General features: G+C 41.7%; 2 protein-coding genes across 6 annotated transcripts in view; one reads left to right on the top strand and one right to left on the bottom strand.

The window, feature by feature from the left end:
- On the bottom strand, positions 1-15333 carry AMDHD1 (amidohydrolase domain containing 1). The gene is made up of 9 exons (XM_066261965.1): positions 15197-15333; positions 13736-13842; positions 12271-12335; positions 9697-9974; positions 7429-7654; positions 4099-4223; positions 2397-2490; positions 1714-1874; positions 1-852 (listed from the first exon to the last, which is right to left on the bottom strand). Exons 1-9 carry the CDS (start codon positions 15331-15333, stop codon positions 765-767), a joined length of 1281 nt encoding a protein of 426 aa, XP_066118062.1. The 3' UTR covers positions 1-764.
- CCDC38 (coiled-coil domain containing 38) overlaps positions 14810-24130 on the top strand; it is a 45180-nt gene continuing 35859 nt past the window's right edge. Inside the window, exons 1-2 of one of the 5 annotated variants that reach the window (XM_066261952.1) lie at positions 14810-14847; positions 22966-23020. In XM_066261952.1, coding sequence (XP_066118049.1) covers positions 22981-23020 — 40 coding nt within the window. In that variant the 5' untranslated portion in view covers positions 14810-14847; positions 22966-22980. Of the gene's footprint in view, positions 14848-15284; positions 15399-15681; positions 15745-15795; positions 15860-16023; positions 16120-22965; positions 23021-24130 lie in introns of those variants that run through there. The other 4 variants (XM_066261933.1, XM_066261915.1, XM_066261924.1 and 1 more) reach the window with 4 other exon arrangements.

Raw genomic sequence — 24130 nt, 5'->3', positions numbered from 1 at the left:
AGCGGCAGCACATATTTATTAAGAGTTATGAATTGTTTTCTATACATTTGTAATGTGAAGAATCAAAAAGTTAAAAACCACTTTTAAAATGACATTCTTGGATTTGGTCAATATGCATTCATTCCAGCAAGTCCCCAGCACCCGTATATAAAATGATGGGTCTGGAATTGTGCTGTGAAGTCTGTTTTGAGCTAGGGTTGAAAAGAAATCAGAAATGGAAGACCACTCTCCCTCCAGGGATACTGATGCATCCAGAGGGCATCTAGGAAGACAAGCTGAGCAGGCAAAGGAAAAACTGTGTCTTATTACAGAAGGCTACATTTTAGCTTACTCTGGGGCAGATTACTTGGATGTCCTTTCATCCCCCAATTTTCACTTAATATTGTTGAAAAACTGAAATTTGAATAGCAGAAACAAAATGGGAATTTCGAGCCATGTCTACATAATTGTCAATCTGCTTTTTCCCACAAATGCATTCTTATGATAAGTCATATTAATCTTCAGAATATTTATGACATACCTTTGTGAAGTAATTTAATGTTTTAAGATTATCATTAAATTGATTTACCTGCTTCTATGTCTGGGTGCATATTAAATTAAAAGAAATTAATCCCTTGGGTTTTATGAGTGGATTAATAAAACCCTGAAATACATTTAGGTTGATGTGACATCATTTTGGTAACCTACTAGGGTATCTTACTTTTTAATATAATCGTGTTGATGTATTTTATGCAATTGAACAGTTTTCTCTTTCCTTTAATCTGTCATTTTTTATAGGTGACTTTTCCTTTAGCTATAACATACTCAATTAATTCATGATGGCCTCCAAACTGGTAAATCAAATGCTCCCATCTAGGAAGAAATCAAACATTACTTCATTACATACAAGTCAAAATTATCACTGTCCTTGAATGCTAATTTAAAAATACATTCTTTAAAAAATTCTTTATACCTAGTCATTAACATTTGGGCTTTTTTTTTTTTTTAAATGGCATATTACTAACTAGCCTATGATAGGTCAAGTAGTGTTTAAAAATAATTTAAGTATTTGATCTTAAAATATTTGATTCAAGTAAGTAATGCACAAATGGTAACATTAGCATTATTTTCAGCAGAGTGGTTTATAACTACCGAGAGTGGAACGATAGAGCCACTCTCTTCCGTTGAACATGAGGTCCAAGAGCTGAAACAGCCTCATTAGAGTCAGCAATGGAAGATTTAGAACAGTAAGACTCAAACTACCCCTTTGGAGACCCAGATGGCAGCCAACTGTGGGTGAGTAATAAGAAATCAGGGCAGGAAAACTAAAGCAAGGATTTGGGGATCCAGTAGGAATAAGAAGTTAGGACGGTAATGAATCAGAACCAGGTGACAAGCTGAAGTTGGGACATGGGTGGCCCAGAGTAAGCAAAAGAAGGTCAGAAGCCAAGCAGGAAGACAAAAACACATGCCAGAAGGCACAGCAAGTCCAACGTCCATGCAGACAGAGCAGAAGCCTGGAGATCTATGAGAGAGGTTAAGATGGATGGAGAGACTGGAAGACTTAGTCTTCCCTATTGTTTAGGACCTGCAGGGAGACTTTGTTATAGAAAGGTGGAGAGAGGGGACCGGGTAACTTCTGAGCTTGCAAAGAGCCTAACACTAATAATTAGTGGAGAAGGAGGTCTGGATAATACAATGGGCATAAAATAGCTTAGTTAAAAGAACACTCACCTGGATGAATTGATGATAATGAGATCTCCCTGTTTGCCAACTTCCAAAGACCCATGCATGTGAGATTTCCCCAGGGCATAAGCTGCATTGATGGTGGCAGCGGCCAAGGCCTCTGGCATGGACATTCTCATGTTGACACAGGCCAGATGCATGACCATAGGCTGAGGCGGGAAAAGAAAAGTGAGGGAGGAAACTAACAAAGCGGCGACTGGTGGAGATGGCTAAATTGCTATGGGAAAATTAAAACTTACACATAAAGGTCCCTATGCTTTAGAAAAGATTCCTTTATTATAGAGATTACCCTATGTGTATTTAATATTTATTTACAACTTTTCAAGATCACTTATTGTATAAAAAATGAAGCTGCCCTCCACGCCTACTTACTAAAACTTCTTTGAGCTTATCCTATTCTCCAAGAAGGGCAATGAGTTTCTGTAAACCACAATGCCCAAGGCTAAATCAGAAAATAATACAAATAGGACCCTTTCTCCCTTCTTTGTGCTTGGAGGCATTTGTGTGTGCAAAAAAATCCAATTACCCTACCATCTAAGTCTTTTTTTTTCTTGTTTTACAGAAGATTTTTTTTAATGTTAGATCCATTTTAACAGAAATATTTTTAAATTATATATATGCTTGGTAGAAGTTTGATACTCTGCTTAGAAAGACATATTAAAAATAATTACCATTGAAAAGCAATAGGCATTCGGGTTGAAGTCACTACCCAAAGCAACTATTACTCCTTCATCTAACATCTTCCTGGCTCGAGGTTGCTTCAGTCTAATGAAGGGGGAAAAAAGATGTCAGTGTCCAAAATTGGAGCTTTTGCAGTATAGATGTTCAGAATGGAAGAAGATTTAAGCTATCCAACCCCTTTGTCTTCTGGAAGAAACAAAAACTAGAGGTTAAGTGATTAGGTTTTGTTTTTGTTTTTGTTTTTGTTTTTGTTTTTTTTCCGAAGCTGAAAACGGGGAGAGACAGACTCCCGCATGCGCCCGACTGGGATCACCTGGCACGCCCACCAGGGGGCGACGCTCTGCCCACCAGGGGGTGATGCTCTGCCCCTCCGGGGCGTCGCTCTGTCGCGACCAGAGCCACTCTAGCGCCTGGGGCAGAGGCCAAGGAGCCATCCCCAGTGCCCGGGCCATCTTTGCTCCAATGGAGCCTTGGCTGCGGGAGGGGAAGAGAGAGATAGAGAGGAAGGAGAGGGGGAGGGGTGGAGAAGCAGATGGGCGCTTCTCCTGTGTGCCCTGGCCGGGAATCGAACCCGGGACTTCCGCACGCCAGGCCGACGCTCTACCACTGAGCCAACCGGCCAGGGCCAAGTGATTAGTTTTTGACTGATATTTCTTGCTTGTAGTCTACATTAATGTATGTGTATAGAATCCTAATAAGTATCAGGAAAGCACTGAAATAATTCTCCCTTGTAACAGTTATGCAAAGCCTTATTTTTCTATCTTTAAAGCAGAGTTTTTCAACCTTGGCACAAATCATTTCTCGGGATGGCTAATTCTTTGTTGTGAGGGTGGTTCAGTGCACTGTAGGATGTTCAGTAGCATCCCTGGCTTCTATCCGCTAGATGTCAGTAGCAACACTTAGTTGTGACAAAGAAAAAAAATGTCTCCAGACATTGACAGATGTCTCCTAAAGGGCAAAATCTCCCTGCAGAATCACCTCCTTGAAAATCACGTACACCGACCCCACAGAAAGTACCTGGTCCTAACAGAATAAAGTGCCTCTCAAATGCTGGCCTCCCTGACCACAAACTTGGTGGCTGTCATGGAAGGGGTACAATGGAAAGAATCAGAAGACCTCAGGTTTCAGAACTGGTAGAATTAGAGAAATGGCAATTATACAAGATGGACTAAATGTATTCAATCCACAGAGGGCATACAGAAAATTCCTAGGGAGTTTCCACAAAATACATGCTCCTCTCTCCTGTCACCCCCTGGATTTATGAGGATTCTGGTTCCCAATTACAGCATCCATGCACATATCAGAAAACAGCTCATGCAAATTCTGAGTACTATTTAACATACTTAATATAGTATGCATGTTTTTTAAAGTATAAAGCTTACTTCATTTTTTTTTTCAAATTATAAAGGCATTTTTCTTTAGGAAATCCAAAAACTAGTAAAAAGGAAAAACAAAGAGCCACCCTTCCCAATAATCCCACCACTGAAAGTCAATTTAGTTCTGCACTCCTTCTTTGGGGTAGCCCATTTCTGAACATCATTCCAGAATTAGCATCTTCCACGAGCTAAGTTTTCTTGATTTGCATCTCTAAGGGATTTGTCAGGGCAATGAAATAATAGCTAAGCATCTTGGAAGTCTGTGTCCTCACAGCTTGTGCTTACAGCCCTTGTGTGAGGGTGAGGACGGCCTCACCTTAGCATGTAGGCAGTGGTGGGCAGAAGGACAGCCGAGCACCTGGCTGTTGCCATGGCAGCAATGCCCTCATCGCTCACTTCTTCCAGGTGACTGATTGCCCTGGCTCCCAGTTCAGCTCCAAGCTAAGCAGAATGAGCAGAGACAAGAGGACTTAACCAACAGCAGCAATAAATCAATAAAGTGCCAAAAAAAAATACAGTTTGTCTTGCAAAAATAAACAGCACTCTATTATTAAGATTTCTTGCCCCACTACCTCCTGCAAGCACAAACCCCAAAATGGATAAAGGGTTTATGATGAACATTCATTTGAAAATTAGCTATTGCACTACTTCAAAAACTATTCTAAGACACAAATGCTTACTGACATTCTTCAGACATTTTGCTAAAAAAGGAAATTTTATGAATCTTATGAATTAGAATAAGATGTTGAGTAATATTAGTAATAAAATCTATTATAGCATCATAAATCACAATAAAAGGGTATGTTGAAATGCCACTGCTCAGTGAAAACAGATCAGTTAAGAAAACAAACTTTAAAAATGTGAAATTTTATATATATATATATATAATTTGAGAATGCTACTTGTGCTCGATTTCTCTCCAGATGAAAAGTTTGGGCTAGGTTTTGGCCAGTTGGCTCAGTGGTAGAGCACTGACATGGCATGTGGATGTCCCAGGTTTGATTCCTGGTCAGTACATACAGGAGAAGCAACCATCTGCTTCTCTCCCCTTCCCCTTCCCCCTTCTCTCTCTCTCTCTCTCTCTCTCTCTCTCTCTCTCTCTCTTTTTCTTCTCCAGTAGCCATGGCTCATTTGGTTCAAGTACATTGGCCCCAGACGCTAAGGATGGCTTCGTGGAGCCACTGCCTCAGGTGCTTAAAATAACTTAGTTGCAAGCATGCCCCAGATGGGCAGAACATCAGCTCCAGATGGGGGTTGCCAGGTGGATCCCAGTCAGGGTGCATGCAGGAGTCTATCTTGCTTCCTCTCTCTTATAATTAAAAAAAAAAGTTAGAAAACCAAGAAGAGGCAATGCTGTGATGATCATGGAACCACACAATGAAGTGGATTTCTTCTCATCTTGATAATTTTACACACACTCACACTCGGCCCCAGAATGAAAAGTGGTATGTTAAGAAATCATATCCCAAGGAAAGGAGAGTAGATTGTAATATCTGACGCTACACTGCAGCCCAGGGAGGCTGCAGTTTCCCCACACCAGGGCAGGGACGAGCTGGCCCCTTGTCAGAAGCTGACTCGGTCTAAGAGCATTTTGGATCACAGGGCAGACTATGTCCCCTCAGGGGAGTCTCTTTCTGACCTTGGAATCATTCTCATTTTTCCAAATGTAATTTGCTTATCCTGGGTATTGACCTCTATTGATATAATTCACCAGTCACTCTCTACAACCAAAAGTATTTTGTTGACCACCCATTTCACATTCATTTAACAAATATTCAATAGCTATTTACTTAGTAAAGGTCATCGGCACGCCAGGCACTGTGCTAACCTCCAGGGAGCAGGCTGTGTAAGGCATGGGTTCAGTCCTCAGTGTTTGCAGTCCAGTAGGGACTGCAGAGGCAAATTTAACACAGTGGGACAGGTGCAGGGAAGAGCAATAACCCACTGTTGGGGAGGTTTGGGAAGGACCGCCAGAGAAGCTGTGGCTAAGGTGAAACATGGAAGGGAGTTTGAATTAGCGCCACAAGGGGGAGTTCAGAGTAGAGAAACAATATGTGCAGAGGCACGGGGTATTTGGTGTACCAAAAGTAGTTTCTTGTGGCTGGCTCATGGCAGACAGGGTAAAGGAAGTGGAAAGGGGGAGGGGAGAGAGGAAGATAGAGAGGTAAACAAGGGAAGGGCTGGATCCTGGCAAGTCTACATGCAGGGAGTTTGGAATTCCCCTATAAGCAAAGGTAAGCCTTTAGGTCAGCAGTTCTCAACCTGTGGGTCGCGGGTCGAACGACCAAAACACAGGGGTCGCCTAAATCCATATTTTATTAGGCGACCCTTGTGTTTTGGTTGTTCAACCCCCGCCGGGTCGCGACCCACAGGTTGAGAACCGCTGCTTTAGGTGGTTTTAAGCAATGGAGAGGAAGGATAGATGCACTAGGGGATGGATTAAAGAAACAGACTAAAGTGGAGACAAGCTAGAACAGTGGTCAGGAACCTATGGCTCGCGAGCCAGATGTGGCTCTTTTGATGGCTGCATCTGGCTCGCAGACAAATCTTTAATAAAAATAATAATAATGTTAAAAATATAAAACATTCTCATGTACTACAATCCATTCATTTCCTACTGCTCATGTTCATGGTTGTGGGTGGCTGGAGCCAATCACAGCTGTCCTCTGGGACAACACCAAATTTTTATTGGATAATGTGTAATGTACACAGGTCATTGTATGGCTCTCATGGAATTACATTTTAAAATATGTGGCGTTCATGGCTCTCTCAGCCAAAAAGTTTCCCGACCCCTGAGTTAGAAGATAAGAACAGCTGTAACAGGAATCCAGGGAGAGTGTGGTGGTGGTTGGACCTAGGCAGAGGGGTGAAGAGAGGTGAATCTAGAGACATTCAGGGGGAACACTGGCAGGACTTGCTGGTTGGTTGAAATGTGGTAGGTGAAGGGGAGGGTGGAGCCAACTGACATCGGTTTTTGACTTAGGCAACAGATAAGTAACGGGGTCATTCACTGGGACAGGAAACACAGGGCAAGATTTGGAAGTGATATTAAGAGCTCAGGTAGGACCTGTTGTGGTTAAGACCCGTGAGGGGTAGCTACATCTGTACTTACGTCACAAAGGCAACTGTTCATTTAGCTCCTGACCCCCATTCAAGAGCTGTCTTACTCACTGATGAATTCAACAGTGCCTGACACACCTTAGACACTCAGATATTTGTTGAAAATATGAATATACAAATCTGGGCAAGACATACAGATTTGAAAATCATGTCATGCTTATTAATGGTATGCGTCACTAAAATTCATCTGGATGATGCCCAGGAAGACCCTAGGAGCTGCAGGTGACATCAGTCAGTAGCAGTATGGCTTTCTGTACCAACCAAAATAGTTGTGAATATAGTAAAGATCACAAAGGTATTTCTTTTTCTACTAACACCTCCAGCAGGTGATAATAAAAGTAAATAACTAGCAAAAAAGTAAATTTATAATAGAGGTCAGGGATTCCAAGGCTCAATCAGACCAATGTGCACAGTGTCCAAACAAAGTTCCCCAAGCCCTGCTTTTCAGAAGGCTGCTCCTGTCTTTGAACAAACGAGGTCAGTTTTCCATAGCGTGAGTGTGGACAAAGGAAAAGGTCAGCCGTACCTCCGCAGCCTTCATTGGGTGGAGCTCATCCCCATGGAAGTTCAGCTGTAACCCTATATCTTTTCCACCTTGAAGAATCCTTCTGGTAGAATCAAGATCAAAGACACCCTTCTCACAGAACACATCTATATTGTCAACGTGAATCTGCCCGTCTCTGCCAAGCTCCTTCAACTTTGGGAGGTGGTTGTTGATGATGTCATCAGCAGCTTCTGTGGCAGTTTTTCCTCTAAGAGAAGGAAAAAAGATTTCCATGGGCAAAAATATTCTTTAAAAAACTAGAGAGAAGATATTTTGTTTGTTTGTTTTTATAGTTGGAGAACCTGAGAAACTGTAGGTAAATGACTTCAAGTCTCAGAGAAAGAAGTACAGAAAGAATCAAAGCTGTAACTGAGGATTCTTAACAGCGGTGACAGGCTGACACAGCGGAGGTACTGACTGGGCTTCTGTCCGCACTGGCCCTATACACAGAGGCTCAAATGAGCTCCTCCGTCTGGCACACCAACCTTGCCTCTGGGAACGCCAGCAAGGCCATCAGGCTGGGGAAAGTGAACCTGCTTGTCCGGGACACCTGGAGAGCATCCTGGAAGCTTCCCCGGCAACCCCGTTGCAGGCCGCGTACCTGGGCACCAGCTACCACCCTGTCTTTTTCTTCTCCACACTGGTTCTAGAAGCATCTGCCTAAGGCTTCCTGTCTCACCACTTGGGGACAGGGGAGAAGAGCACAGTAGAAGGCCCTGAAATTTTCACTAAGATTCTGGGGTAGTTATATATTAGGGAGGGCTGGGCTTTTGAAGTCAAATATACACAGAGCTCTACCACTTGCTGGCTGCATAACTTTTTAGACATGTTATTTGGTATCATTTGGCATACTCGGAGCCTCGGGCTTTATCACTGGAGATCAAGATGCAGCCTGCAGAGCCTCATTGGTAGATGAAGAAAATTCCTACAAAACTTGAGCCCTGTGTTTGGCATATAGAAGCCTCTCATTCAGTAAAAACCCTTTGGGTCAGTAGATAGACGTGGACCCTGACGAGACAGGCACTTACATATCATTCTCAAGACAACTGCATAGAATAGGCTGTTACTTAGCTGTTTTACAGATGAATAATTCACTTTCAAAGATGTTAAGAGGTGCCCTTAGCGTTGGCAGGAAGGAGCTCAGCTGGATTCAAACCCAGGTCTGCTATCACTCCGAAGCCTGAGACCTGACCACCATGTCACACGGCCCTGCCTCCTGAAACACCCAGGCATTGCACACCTCAGGCTCCATCTGAAAAAAATGCTTTCTCTAGACAGGCTGTCTCCAAAGTCTTACAGCAGTTTCAAGCTTTAATAATTTCAGAAGTATAAGTGCTAAAAACATACAGCAAACATCACTGGAAATATTAGGTATATGTGTTTTTTTCTATTTAATTTGTTTTATAAATAGTAAATATTATGGTAATGTTAAAAATTTTTAGCTCCTCTGAAGATGCTATGCACAAAATCACCATTAACAATTTATTGTCTAAAGTTCATATGATGAAATATTTTTTTAAATATAAATTGTTTTTCAAATAATGATTTATGTAAGTCTATAGCATTTATGTATCTAAGTTATCAAATCTTAAAACTGCACTAAAACTGTGGAGAAGACCTGTGAATTTTTAAGTCCTGGATTTTTTTTTTTTTAATCTTTTAGTTCTGGAACTGTGGCCTTCTAGAAATTCCAGGACAGATCAGATACAGATATAGATACAGATGTAGACGGAGACAGCCTTTCTCTATAGTAAAGCCATATAGGAAAAACTTTTTATATTAAGGGGAAAGCTAAAAAAAAATTTACAACAATAAAACAAAAATGTTTTCTGCTCAACGAGCATCATGAACAAAAATAAAAAATGTTTGGAGTCATTTGACTTCAAGATTGGACCTGTCTCCTACACGGTATGGTATTAGTCTTCATCTCTAAAGTGCTTATTTGCTGTCATGGGAAGCTGGATTAGCATCTGTCATTTTAAAGGATCTACAAGGGACATTTCTCTCTGTTAACCAAAAGAACTTTGAGCGTTTCCTCTTCCTTATCATTAAGGGACTAGCAAAGTGATGGGTCTGATGGGGGTCCCCTTTCTAAAACCTTGCGTGAGATGACGGACCATTAGAATCAGAACACCCTTCCAAAGGCTTCCCCTATGGTCTCTCTGCCAGAGCTAAAGTGCTGAGCGACCGCTGGAGAGAGCGGGCCCTCAAGGCCCGGGTTAAACCCTGGTCCCCGCCGCCTGAGGTTACTTTGGCACCGAGTGAGCCCCGCAGTAAGTGGCCGAGATGCCGATGCCCATCTGCCGCCGGGCGCGCTCGATCACGCGGAGCATCTTGAGCTCGGTCTCCAGGTTGAGGCCGTAGCCGCTCTTGCACTCCACCAGCGTGGTCCCGGCCCTCATCATGCACTGCAGCCGCTGCTGGAAGGAGCTGAACAGCTCCTCCTCCGAGGCCTGGCGTGTGCGCTCCACGGTGAAGTTGATCCCTCCTCCAGCCTGGTGGATGTCCATATACGTGGCTCCTGCCAACTGAACACACGGCTCACCCTTAGCCGAACAAATGCAGGGAGATTGCAGGCAAAGTCTACAGAACCTTCCTGCAGGGGCAATCTCAAAGTGATTTACAATCAATATGCCAGCGGATCAGAGAAGTGGGGGTGGGGGCAGGGGTTGTCCCAGGAAAGTACTGGGATAGCAGAGATGTGAGATGTGGTGGAGCCTTCTGGTCTCAGGGCATTGGCAATTTACCACTCGGCACAGAAGCGTTTCAATATTTTAACAACCCAATAGACCCAACTGTGTACCAGTTAAAGTTTCCGCCAGCACCTATAAGAAAAGAAAACCTTGGGCTATTCCCAGGAATCCCACCTCAGTCATTCAAACCTCCACCAGAGACCAAAGGGGGTTTCCTCTCCTCAGTATTTGGCCACAAGAGTTTGGAGCCTAACCTCTGTGGCACAAGTAAATAAAGAGGCCCTTTGTGGGAATCCCACTGGGGTCCTGTCACTCTGCCCAGCGAGGAGCACGGTGCCAACACAATATACCCACCCGGGAGGGTCTCCCCCGCCAGTTTTTATCTGGGTTCTGACCTGGTGAGCTGGTGAGCTCAGCCAACACACCTCGCTCTGTGGACCTCACTTTCCACATCGATATAATGAGAGAACTGGACTGCAAATCTCTAGGGTTGCTTTTTGGCTCTGAAATTCTGTGATTTAATAAAGAAGTCTTAAAAAGCAGGTCAAGTTTTTTGAGGAAGGTACACAATATCTGAAGAAATTTTTTCTTTTTTTTTTATACAGTTCAATTTAGCTGTTAGGATACATACTTTAAGAAACAATGTGAAGAAAAAGTATAGAGAAACTCAAGTGCAAATCACTAAATGATAAAAGCCAATTTGGAAAGGCTACAAAACTCTGGAGACGGTAAAAAGATCAGTGGTTGCAGGGCTTGGGGGAAGAGAGAGATGAACAGGGGAGCACAGAGTTTTAGGGCCCTGCAACCGCTCTGTACGATTCTACAGAGGTGGGTACATGTCGTCATACATTTGTCCAAACCCAGAGAATGTTCACCAAGAGTGAACTTTAAGTAGCGCAAACCAGCGATTGTCAACCTTTTTCATCTCAGGGCACACATAAACTAATTACTAAAATTCTTCACACCAAAAAATATCTTTTTTGCTGAAAAAAAAATAAATTTGATTCATTCACACCAGATGGTTATTGTTGTGTTGGCTGTTGTCACTTTTTTATTTGACAATCTAAGGGAAAAGAGGCCAGTGCCCCTGATGAACAGTCAGGTATTGCATATTTTCAAAAGCCTTGCAGCACACCAGTTGAAAACTGCTGACGTAAGCTATGGACTCTGGATGAGAATGTAGTTTCGCCCATTGTAACACATGTACCATCTGCTGGAGACGTGGAAACTGGGGAAGCCTGGGGTGGGCGATAGTATGTGGGAAGTCTTTGTAGCATCCTCTCAGTTTTTCTGTGAACCTAAAACTGCTCTAAAAAAAAAATCTACTAAAAACAAACAATGCAAAAATGACTTCAACCAGTGATGTGAGGGTTGACTACAGCTAATTAATGACTGACAGACTACAGTTTGTTTCATAATAAATTAATTTTTTCTGAAAAAAAATGAGAACAATATGAGACTTATTTTATTTTTGTTATTAGAAATATATTTTTCCAGCCTGACCTGTGGCAGTGCAGTGGATAAAGCATCCACCTGGAACACTGAGGTTGCCAGTTCAAGACCCAGGGCTTGCCTGGTCAAAGCACATATGAGAAGCAACTACTATTAGTTGATGCCTCCTGCTCCTCACCATTCTCTCTCTCTCTCTCTCTCTCTCTCTCTCTCTCTCCCTCCCTCCCTAAAACCAATAAATAAAATATTTGAGAAGAAAAATAAATATATTTTTCCTGGTTTGACCCTAATGAATGGTGATTTGCAAACTGTTTCCTGGAGCCTTTAAAAGACTCCCAGAGGTGGTGGGATGGAATCGGGGGAAGGAAAAAGAGGGGAGAAATTACAAAGTAAGGCAGCTCAGCTCTGTTAAAATGAAGATTCCACAGCTAAATTTTTTTGAAAACTATTATGCTTAAAATAACTGCTAACCCTGTGCTTAGTATGAAAATTTGGGACAGTTATAAACTAGTCAGTTTTGTTATCATTTATTTTCCATAGTCCAGGCCAATAAAAATAACCATTAAGACGACATGTAGGCATATGTTGCAAAGCCCGACAGTCGACAGACTCTTTAGAAAAAGACTTGTCTATGTTTGTTTATGCTTCATTTTGATTTGCCATCATTCATTGCAGTTACCTTCATTGCAAACTCGTGAACTCTTTCACCAGCCCATACTGGATGTGTGTGTGCGTCCACCAAACCTGCAATCAATAAATCAAATCATTTTTAAAGTTAAGAATCAGAAAGTCCTTAGATGGCAGGCCAGCTATCCCATCCCAGTCTTTGTAAAGCACGATGGTAGTCAGCCACCTTGGAGGGGCAGGAGGAGGAAGAACTTGTCCGCATGGTTCCTCCACAGAGAGGAAACAAGAGGCCTCTCTGCACAGTTGGACTGGAAGGCTCTAATAGAGGAAGGTGACTCAACATGGTGAAAATTTTACTTAAAAAATATAGCTCCCCAAAACAAAAACAAAATAAAATATAGCTCCTTTTGGCCAGTAAGCCCATGCTCCCCAAGTGGACTTTTAAAACAAGATGTCAAATCTATTAGTTGAGCAAAACCAAGTACCATATCACCAGTGAATAATCTGGGTGTGAAAACAGAAGCATACAATACCCTCACCCCTGAGGAGGAAAAATATGAGCTCAGAAAGATAAAACTTTCTTCAAGAAATAAATACATTTTAATTAAAGAAAAACTATAACGCAATTACTTGGAATGTCTGTTTACTCAGATGCAATTCAGTAAAGTGTATCTTCTCAGGATATTCAAAATACCTAATGGAATAAATGGCTGATTATTGGGTTCTGATTTGGAGTAAAATCACAAGGTCCTATTCATATCACTTTCTGTTATATTCAGCTCTTTCTCATAAGGTTTATTTTCTATCTCCCAAGAGCCAGAAAGTTGAAGCTCTGTCAGATATATGCAGTACACAGTTGAAATGTATTATATAAATATTAGCCTCTACATTTGCATAGAACTTGAAATTTGTGAAACTTGTTTCAGATGATTACATGAAGCCATAAAGCAGATCATGTAGTAGGAGATGACAGTGAATAAACTGATTCTATTGTCAATCACTAAAGATACAAATGAACTTTACTGAAATTGCTAGGGTTTTTTTTTTTCTTTTCCTTTTTTCATCTAGAGATGAGTCTTTTGTTTCATGCTCTTACTAATTTAAAGTGTATTCTGGTAGTAGAGATAGTAGTTTCCCCTGTTTGCATTAATAAAATTCTGACAGTTTTTGAACCTACACAATACAGCCGGTCTCTCTTCCTTCCATGGAAGAGAATGAATGGATGGGTTTGAGTCAGAACTTGCCCATTAACAATATTGAGTAAGATAGTTCACCCCTAAACTTCTGTTCTAATCTGTAACATGCTGATAATGATATTTGCCCTACGGGGCAGTTATAAGTATTCAATGTGAGAACATGTTTGTAAAGCAGCTAGACATTTCATAGTAGAAATTCAATAAATTGTAGCTATTATAATTTAACATCATTGTGAGATCCTCTTTAAAACAAGCTACAGTACTCTTCCTCTTTACATTACTAAAACTGCATTTGGGGTTTTACTGAAAAGAGGTTAATACCCGGCAAGATGCATTTCCCAGAACAGTCAATTCTTTCTTCAAATGTGTCTCCAGAAAACTGTTTTTTTATAACATCAGCAGGACCGATGGCTTTTATAAGCCCATCCCTGGAGAAAAATCAAGAAATGATTACTGAATTTTGGGGAAATATTGTGAGAAATCTGGCTAATGATTTAAAATGTTATCAGTGTTTCTTGGTATCAGTTGGTATTTGTTGTGTTTCCTTTTTGAAATTGTCTTTGGAAAAGTGACTCCAGGCACATATAAGGCAAAAAAGTCAAATCATGTGTAGCAGAGAAAACTGTTCTCTAATTTCAATGTCCCATTTTCCCACAGTGCTAGATTCCTAAAATTCAGCTGGACACAAGACCACCTAGAACAAAGATGCATTTCCCTGCCTCCCAGCAGCCTGATGTGGCCATGTGACTAAGTTTTAGCCAACAGAATTGTTTTCTCTTCCCATTTCCTACTGTCTGGAATATAGATAGCATGAAAGACGGAGCATATTGGTGACAAAGTGACAGGAGAAGAAGGATTGTGCACAACAGGTCAAGAGAGTGGGGACCTGAATCCTCAAGACTCCAGATATGGCCTGCAACTAGCCCTGGTTCTTACTTTTGTGCGATTATGTTAATTGACTTTATCACATTTTTGACAGCAACACTAGAAATGTTTTTACCCCTTTGTTAATTAAAAATAAACATAGTCCCTAAAGCTAGACTCTTACACAACCCTAAGCAGCCTCAGCTAAGGAGTGAGATTAATTGCTTTTGCGCAACCATCCTGCCACGTTGTTCTCCAGTTCAAATTGGCATTCAATCCCCATCCCAGCCCAGACTTGTCCTCCTAAACTGGCCACTCTTTTATTCACTCTAGCAAGAAGCACAGAAGGTTTAAGGAAAGTAACTGAAAATGTCCTCGTTTTATGGTGACTGAACCTTAATTTCCTATTACCCCAAACCATTACTATCTAAAGGTTTGCTGTGGTTCTCAAGTTTTAGTGAACAGGAGGGGGTGGGAGAGGTATTTGTAACAATTCAGGTCTCAGAACTCCGCCCACAGAGGTACTGATTCAAAAGATCTGGAGATGGAGATGGTGGTAAGGGGGGAAGGTGAGTGGTCTAAAAATCTGTCTTAAAAAAAAAGTCTCAGGCCATTTGATGCAGCTGTTCACACTTCGGGAAGCACTGGAAAGAACCCCAACCCCTTCTGATTGTTGGACAATGATATTTTATCAGCAGAGACGGGATCCTGATGCATCCCGGTGCCATATGCAGCTTGAGTGCGTTTTCCCACCGAATGACAACCTGAAGCAATCAAACTTATTAGCAACAGGTGCCTAAAAAGCAGCCCTGCCAATGTCTCCCTGGGATCGGGAAAACTTGTACCCGGTTTCCGTCCCCAGGGCATAAGTTAGAGAAAAAGCGCCAGGTTGGATCCCGCCAACCCGCGGCCACTTACGTGCCCACCACCAGGCTGGCGCCCTCCAGCACCGCCAGGCTGCGCAGCGCGTCCCGCAGCAGGAAGCGCTCCCCGCGGGCGCACACCAGCACCACTTGCTGCGCGTTCTCCAACAGGAGGCGGTGGTCGCCCGCCATGTCGCCGCGCGCCGCGGATCGGGAGATGGTCACCGGGCTGGGGCTTCTAAGGGACGGCGGAACAGGTGCAGGCGGGCAGGGTGAAGCAGAGGCGGGCGCTCGCAGTCGCAGCCCTTCCAAACCCGGGAGAATGCGCGCCTTCCCCCAATCTTGGCAATGACAACAGTAGTACCAATGACCAGGATGTTGATTAATAATCAATGTTAGAATAAATCTTTTTTTCTTGGTCTCCTTGTCACGTTCTGGGTAAACGTGGTAGAGATTATTGTCCCTACTTTACACACATAAAGAAGCTGAAGTTCGGTCACCGGGAGATATAAAAGTGGTTGCGAGGTCACGTGGCCACGTGGAAGGGGGTCACTGTAGGTGAGGGCGCCGGGAGTGGGGAAAGTGGGGAAACACCTGGTAGAGGTAGGTGCTGGAACCTGGGACAGAGCCCCGGGAGAGGACAGAATGTGGGAAACGTCTGCCTTGGGGGCTGGGTGGCATTCAGGGACGCGGTGGGCCGCCCGCAGCCGAACCTGGGGTAAGAGGAGGGGTGTGCAATGGGGTAGTTACTCCGGGGTCCGCGAGGCCGCGAAGCAGGTGGCGGGCGCCGCGCACTCTTTCTTCAGTTGGCCAGCTCCGCTCAGGACCCCTCGCCAGACAGCCCCTGAGATGAAGGGGGACCGGGATGGGGGAGGATAGAACCGAGGCCAGAGAATCGATTGGTGACTCCGCCCATCTTCCCCTAACACTTTACTTGAAGGATTGGTTGAAAGGTCTCCTGGATCCAAACTCGTTAAGGTAAAACTGGTTTCAGCTGCGTGTCCCCCACGCCCCCAGTTGTATCTGGTCGGGCCTGCCTTCAATTTGCTTCCAAGGGTGGTGAAAGAATCAAGTTTGTTTAAAGAAGGTGGTCTGTAGTTCTCACCCACATCTCTTCCCGCCTATTCAGTTCTGTGGTGACACTGTCAAGCCCAGGTTTATTTTGTTTATATTCTTTTAGTAGGAGCTTTGGGTTAGGCCTGTGGGATAGACAAAGACAGGAAGGACACTTTCCCTGCCCAGTACTGGCTACAATCAAAAGGAGGACACTTCATGGATACAAAAACATACAGTAAAGGCAGGCTTGGGGCCTTGTACAATATAAAAGCAAGTCAGTTTAGTGTCATTTTAAGACCATATAAAAACGAAGGACAGAAAGCAAAAACTCATTTAGATGAACATAATAAATAAGCATTTGCTCTAGCTTAATATTGTGTACATAAAAGAGAGACCGATCAGAAAGGAAAGATAACAAAGAACAAAATTGGAAAACAAATCAGTAGACAATGTGAGTAAAGGAGACCAGAAAGGAAAAAAAAATCCATAGATTATTCTTAATAGCTCAGACACACAATCACAGACAGAAGTGTGCATATAAACAGTTTTTTAAAGAAAGGTTTCATATGCAGAAATAGTGAAAAATAGAGTCACTAATTCATAGAAAAATATTTAAAATTTACAAAATTTCTGCTAAAGACTTGAATGTAACATTTTGTAATTATAAGTATATTTGCAGACTTATATAATTATAAAGGATGGAGTAAAAGTATAGAAATAGGAGACTTTGGGGTTCAATAAACTTTCCTTAATCTCATTCTGTTATTCATGAGCTGTTGACCTAGGGAAATTAATTTCCCTGAGCCTCAGTTTTTTCATCTACAGTATACCATGGGGATAATTGTTTTTACTTTATGTACTCACTTGAGCTTTAAAGAAGATGAAATGTAAATCACTTAGCCCAGTGCCTATCTGTAAATAATAGCTATTGTTATTATTGTTATTATTACCATTAGTTTATTTTAATCCTGCTCTTTGTCTTGCTGGTCAGTTAAGTTAAAGATTAGAATTCAGTAGTTCTAGTTAAAGATTAGAATTCTAGTCTCCTGACTTCACAGAATGTATCATGTACTTAAAGCTTACTAGTTCTTGGCAAGTCTGAAAGAAATTGTATTTTTTTAGATGGCGTTTTATATATGAGTGAATTGAGTGCATCTGATTACAATCTAGATAAACATTATTGCCTGACAAGCCCCTGCAAGTGAGAGGTTTGCAGAAGCAAGAAAGATGAGTATAGACTTCCCTCCTCCCTGATCACTGTTAAATAATTATAGAGGTGAGGGTAAATGTGTTTCCTTAGTAATAACCAATGTCCCTATAGCACTTCTTAGTTTACAGAGTACTTTTCACATTATCTGATTCACATTGGCTGATTTCTTTTCCCTAATTCTTCTTCTGCTTGACCTCCAGTTCTTTTTTTTTCAATTTGCAAAAAGGGCAGTCAGAAATGTCAACAGAAATGTCCACGCAAAATAGATAGCTTGACGCCAGTGGGGCCTTAAAGGTTAAGCTGAAGGTAATTTCCTCATCGTTGTGTTCTGCTTCTGACCTAATTAAAAAAGACAGTCACTGGGCAGGCCAAGGACCTAGTGGCTCCTGGCTCTCTGGTAAACAAAAAATTGCTAACTCTGGTCTAGAAAGAGGACACAGTTCACAGCCCTTTTCCTAGTGTTTGTCCAAGTGGGTGGGAAGGAAGTGAGAAAAAAATGGAAAGACATTGGCTGAGGGAATGTGTCTAAATCTTCTTTTACATATGGGAGATAAAAGTTCTTTATCTCATACTGAAAGAATCTGGAAATCCACTTTCATTGAGTTTGTAGAATTGTCAAGAAATTCAAACACAAACTTCTTTGAATAATATCTGGTAGATATTGTTATTGTTAATTCTATTTAGAGTTGATCTAGGACTTCAGGTTTGGGCATTATAAAACCCCATTCCTCTTTCTCCACTTCCATGGAGCTTACAGTGATGGGAATCTGCAGTATGGCCCTGGCGGGGTAGCTTAATTGGTTAGAGTGTTGTCCTGATATGCCAAGAATCAATTAATGAATGCATAAATACATTGAACAAGTCAATGTTTTTGTCTCCAAAAAATCAATACATAAAAAAATTTTTTTTCTTCTTTTTCTTTTTTTATTCAATGAGAGAAGGGAAGGCAGAGACAGATTCCCACATGCGCCCCTGACTAGGATACACCTGGCAAGCCCACTAGGGGGAAATGCTCTGCCCATCTGGGGCATTGCTCCATTGCTCAGCAACCAAGCTCTTCTTAGTGCCTGAGGCGGAGGCCATGGAGCCATCCTCAGTGCAGGGGGCCAACTCATTCCAATTGAGCCATGGCTGCAGGAAGGGAAGAGAGAGAGAGAGATGGAGAAGTGAGAGGGGTAGTGGCAGAGAAGCAGATGGGTCCTTCTCCTATGTGCCCTGACCGGGAATCAAACCTAGGACATTCACATGCTGGGCCGATTGATGCTCTACCACTGAGCCAACTAGCCAGGGCCATGAAAAAAATTTTAATAATAAAATAAATGAATAAAAATAAAAAGAATCTGCACTGAGGTGGGTCTGATTCCCCAAATTTGCACTGACATTGCTGGTAGATTCCTCTTAAATGACCCAGTTTCAAGAACTTTAATTCAGAATTTTTCACAAAAACTAGTTGTCAGTTATTCCTCCTATTCTTTTCAAATGCTGGTAGTTATTCACAAGAGAGAGAACTAGAAAGAGGACACAGCTGAAGGTCTACTTGGAAGACAATATGAGCAATTATTTCCCTATCAGCCTACTGTGAGTAAGCACTTTGCATACAATATCTGTGTTTGAAAATTGCAACAAGCCCATGCCAAAGGAGTTAGTATCCATACTGGATGAAAGAACCTAAGGTGCACTGAGTTCAATTGGATAGACCTTAAAAAAAGAGCTGCTAATCAGAGGCAGGATTCAAACCTGCCTCCTCCCTAAGGCAAGGATCTTTCTACAATGCCTTCATGCTTCCCCCGCTATGATGCATATCAAAGGACCTGACTCAGTGACCACATACAGTTGCATAATGTTGGAGGAATGCAAAAATTAAATAAATCAACTAGCATGGTGCTCATTTGGAAGAAGAACAGTGTATTTTATGTCCATATCCCTCAGCTATTTGATAAATATCTCAAATTTAGCATGCTCTAAACTGAAGTGTTTATCTTCCCAGCTGCCCCTTCCCCCACAGCCTTCTCTGTCTGTGAGAGCAACTCCAGACTTTCCTGGGCTTTTTATCTCATACCCCACATCCAAACCATCAGCCAGTTCTGTAGGTCTACTTTCCAAATGTATCTAGAGTCTGACCACCTCTTCCCACTTCTGCTACCCTGATACCCCAATATTGCTTGCCTTCCCAATTGGAACCTCATCTCCTTCTATAGTCTAATCTCAGCTCAGGAGTCACAGTGGTTTATTTCATGATTCTCATCTCCTTGAGTAGGTGACGCTCAAGGCCCTTGTTATCTCATTGACCTAGTATGTCACTCCCCTTTGTTCACTGCGCTTAAGTGCCACTAGTGTCCTTGCTGCTTCTCAAACACACCAGGCACCTCCCCTCCTTAGAATGCTTTCTTCTTGGTTACACTTACAAGACCCTTACTACACAACTGGTGCTGTCCAAAAGGTGGGACATATATTAACTCACTTACTCCCAGCAGGTAGGTCCTATTCCCATCCTCCCTTTTGAAAGACGGGGGATCAAAGTGTGAAAATTGAGGAGCATATTAAGTCCATGCTTTTAGTCACTAGCCTATGCCACGTCTAACAATGATGGTTTGCAACCACACAGCACATTTTAAATCCCTGGTCTTCTGAGCCTTTTATCTTCTTTGGCCATTGGAATTTGGATTTGAACATGTATTTCAGAGGTGAATTTGGAGGGATTTTATTTGCACAACAAAGACATTTCCGGGTATTGACTTTTTTTCCCCCCCTGGTAGGTGCATCATATTGGTTCGCTTCTACTCTTGTATGTTCTTCCCCAGCCTGTTCAGTAATTGGCACGGGGGTTAATGCACAGGGAAGTACAGAAGTATAACAACTTCTAGAGGCCATTCATTCTGTTTACATGTTCTATGAATTAATGGGGAGGTGGGATAAGAACATATCTACTATTAGCAGTTGGCTTAGAGGAAAGGGGAACTTCTAGTTTTTCTATGAGTGAAAAGGTGTCAGAATCCATGGATAAATTGTTTATTGCAGTTAGGCTTTTTAGGATAAATGGAATGAGAGTGAAGATGGGGAGAAGAGTGAACTCCGATAGAAAAGGATTGAAGGAGCCAAAAGTATGACCAGAAAGAAGTGAGTAGACTCTTAGGAGTGGAGATAAGTGCACAATGGAAATTTCAGAAAAAACCTCCTACAAGTCTTCATAGGCCAGCCCAACAGATTGTCATCAATTTTGCACCAACCCTTCTTTCCTACCTGTTGGAATAAGCCTAAAGCCTCTGAAAAAATCTTCAGTAATCTGAAGAAGTATAGTATCAATCCTGTAGGCTTTTATTAAATTTTTCTTTTATAAGCCTTAATATAATTTCTTTTTCATCTTTGTTTTTATAATTACTGGATGTAAAATCACATACTGATTAGTAAATATTAGCACATAGTAGCTCTCACTTCCTGAGTTCTGTCTGTATGCTAGGCACCCTGCTGGGTTGCTTATGTACATTGCCTCATTGAATCCTGAAGAAGTGAAACTATCTATTACTCCCATTTTATGGAATGGGATCCTGAGGCTCAGAGATGCTAAGCAATTAAAATACAGGCCCCATGAAAACAATGGTTTTTGTCCTTCTGGTGTGTGTGGTTTATTTTTTAACTGCCCTTTCTCCTGCACCTAGAGCAGTGCCTGGCACATAGTAGGTACTGAATAAATATTGTTTAGTGTTAAATGAAATTGCTCACACATCTGTAAATGCCAAACCAACAGACTTGTCCACTCCAAAGTCTGGCTTCTTTTAAATGTTTTCTAAGTTAATTTTTGGAGGGAGGCACTGATTTTTTCCACTTATTTATGCATTCATTGATTGATTCTTTTAATGTGCTCTGACTGGGGATTGAACCCACAACTTTGACATATCAGGACACAATCCAACCAACTGAGCTTTGGGGTCAGGACTTCAAAGTGTGTGTTCTCAATCACCTGCTACAGTGTCTCTGGGACATTTAGCTCTTAATCATGGCTCTTTGAGATTACTGAGGCATAAATTTAAATGAGCAGCTTGAGACGGAGACTTGATTTGAGGGGATGAACATACAATACAGTGTACAGAAGATGCGTTGTAGAATTGTGTGCCTGAAACCTGTATAAATTTGTAATCAGCGTCACCCCAATAAATTCCATTAAAAATAAATAAGTAAATAAATGAGCAGCCTGAAATAGGCTGTTTTGTCCCATTTTTCCTATTGTGGGTACACCTTTTTATATAAACTCCTGAATATCCCTTTTCCCCCAAATAAAAATTTATTTGATATTATATCCATTGTAAAAATTATACAAGCTCATTGAAAAATTTGAATGATATAAAAAAAAAGTATAAAAATTCAAGACAAGTACAGGGGGTCCTCAGGTTACGACACAGTTCCGTTTCTACGACAGTGACATAACCTGAATTTTGGTGTAAGTTGAAACACACCCTAGCCTAACACCAAGTCTAACACTTGCACTTTTAACAGTCCAAATGGCGTTGGTAAGCAGACTGGGGGGCGCTAGCTCCCTCCCCCACCCACCACGTTACTGTGTTTTCTTCCATCACGCACAACCAGACTACTTTACCCACATGATTTGTAAGTACAATGCTAATGGCATAAAATGAAACACTCATGTCTCAATTTTTTAAAGTTTTTGTGGGAGTGAGCGTTGTAAACGTCGTATGTGGAGACTGTCATAACCCAGGGACTCCCTGTATAAGGTGTGGCAGGTGAGGCACTTGCCTTGCATGCAAAATTTAAAGGGGAGGCAAAAACTCAGTAATCAAACATTTTAATTCACTATTTAAAAAAGTAAAAATTAATGCAAATAATCCACCATGAACAAAAATCAACATTTTAAATAAAGACAAGATCTGTGGGTCAGGACAGGGAGGGGAAAATGAGGCACTTATTCTCTGGGTCATGTAAGTGCAAAGTCATATCCCATATATATTTAAAATTATGATATTTTATCTTTAATTTTTCCTGCATTAATTTTGAGTTTTTACAAAATTGCATTAACATATTATTTGTGTTGACAACTGAGTTTTTCATGCCATTTTCTCAAATTATGCAGCTAAGGTGGGTGCCTCACTCAACTAACCCTGATCCCGAAGCTGATAAAAATGAAGAGAGATTGCTCTGAATCAGAGATAACCATTATTAATGTTTGATGAGGAATTTTTCATACACCTCTCTGATTTGGCATGTGTTTTTTTATCCACATCATTCCTATCCTTTTGAAATATTGTGGTTTAGCTAACATCGTAAATAGTGACTACAGCATTGTTTTAAGGGGCTACATGGTTACTTAGTCAACTCTCTACTTATTAAAAAACACTGGACAAACATTATTGTACATACTTTTTTGCCTACTGATCTGATTATTGTCTCGGGATAAGTTCTTAGAAGTGGAATTGCTGGGTCAAAGAATTGGTGTGTGCACTGCTTTTAAAAGCAATAGGGCTTATTTGGGAGTTACTGGCAGTTGAATTTAGTGACTATGCAAAGTTTACAGAATTTTTAACCTGTATGTTCTTCTCTTTGGACAGGGCCAGGAGACAAAAATGTCATCACAATTTTTGCCGACACCACTGACTTCTGGAGGTAAGGAAGAAATCAGTCCCTGAGTTCTCACTGTGCACCTACCTGGTCCTGTTAGTCCTCGCTAATGGCCTGGGAGAGTGGGAGCAGGAGAGGGCTACACCTTCGTAAGCATCAGATGTGACCGCTCTACGTAAAGAACTTATTAACTACCTGCTGAGGAAGTTCTCTTCTACTTTTTAATTCTCAAAAGAAAGACCTTTAAATCAGAGGGCCATTAACCTGTTGTATTTTAGCAAGACTGCCAGTCTTTCATGACAGAAAACAATTCACTCAATTATTTGTCACAATACATGACATGAATAACTAACTACATTGGATGAAAGTCTGTCCTCGCCTTTTCTTGACCACCCTTTCTCTCCTTATTCCTTCACTTCTCTACCAGTATTTGAGGAATTAGTGTTTATCAGTAGACAATAATAACTTTTTTCACTTATAAATTTGACACAGATTTAAAAATTGGATAACGCCAAGAGTTTATTATAGGTAACAGGCACTTTATAGGAATTCTCTTTGAAGGAAATGTGGCCCTATCTGTCTTTAGAATTAAAAGACTTGGCTGCAACAGACAGAAAATATAAAAATAACAGAGGCTTGCCTGACCTGCGGTGGTGCAGTGGGTAAAAGCGTCGACCTGGAACACTGAGGTCGCTGGTTCGAAACCCCAGGTTTTCCTGGTCAAGGCACATATGGGAGTTGATGCTTCCTGCTCCTCCTTCCCTTCTCTCTCTCTGTCTCCTCTCTCTAAAATGAATAAATAAAATCTTAAAAAAAAAAATAACAGAGGCTTAACCATGATAGAAGTTTATTTTTCTCTTAGGTAACAAGTCTGGACATAAGCATTGCAGGGTCCATATGGAGGCTCACATCAGGGGCCTGCGCTGCTTCTAGCTGTTGCTGGCTTGTATTCTTGACCCCAGGCATTTGCTCTGTATCGGTGATCACAGCCATCCATATTCCTGCCAGCAAAGAGGAGAAAAGGGGGGGTGCCCCTCCCTTCAGGACACTTCCTAGAAGTTGCACTTACCACTTCTCCTGGCATTGTCTTGTCCAGAACTTAGTCACACGGCTATTTCCAGCTTCAAGGGAGGCTGAAAAATAACAGTGTCTACT

This window comes from Saccopteryx bilineata, chromosome 1, assembly GCF_036850765.1.
Source record: "Saccopteryx bilineata isolate mSacBil1 chromosome 1, mSacBil1_pri_phased_curated, whole genome shotgun sequence".
NCBI classification, from domain to species: domain Eukaryota; kingdom Metazoa; phylum Chordata; class Mammalia; order Chiroptera; family Emballonuridae; genus Saccopteryx; species Saccopteryx bilineata.
Note: the sequence above shows the minus strand (reverse complement) of the source record. Positions and strands in the feature narration are given on the sequence as shown.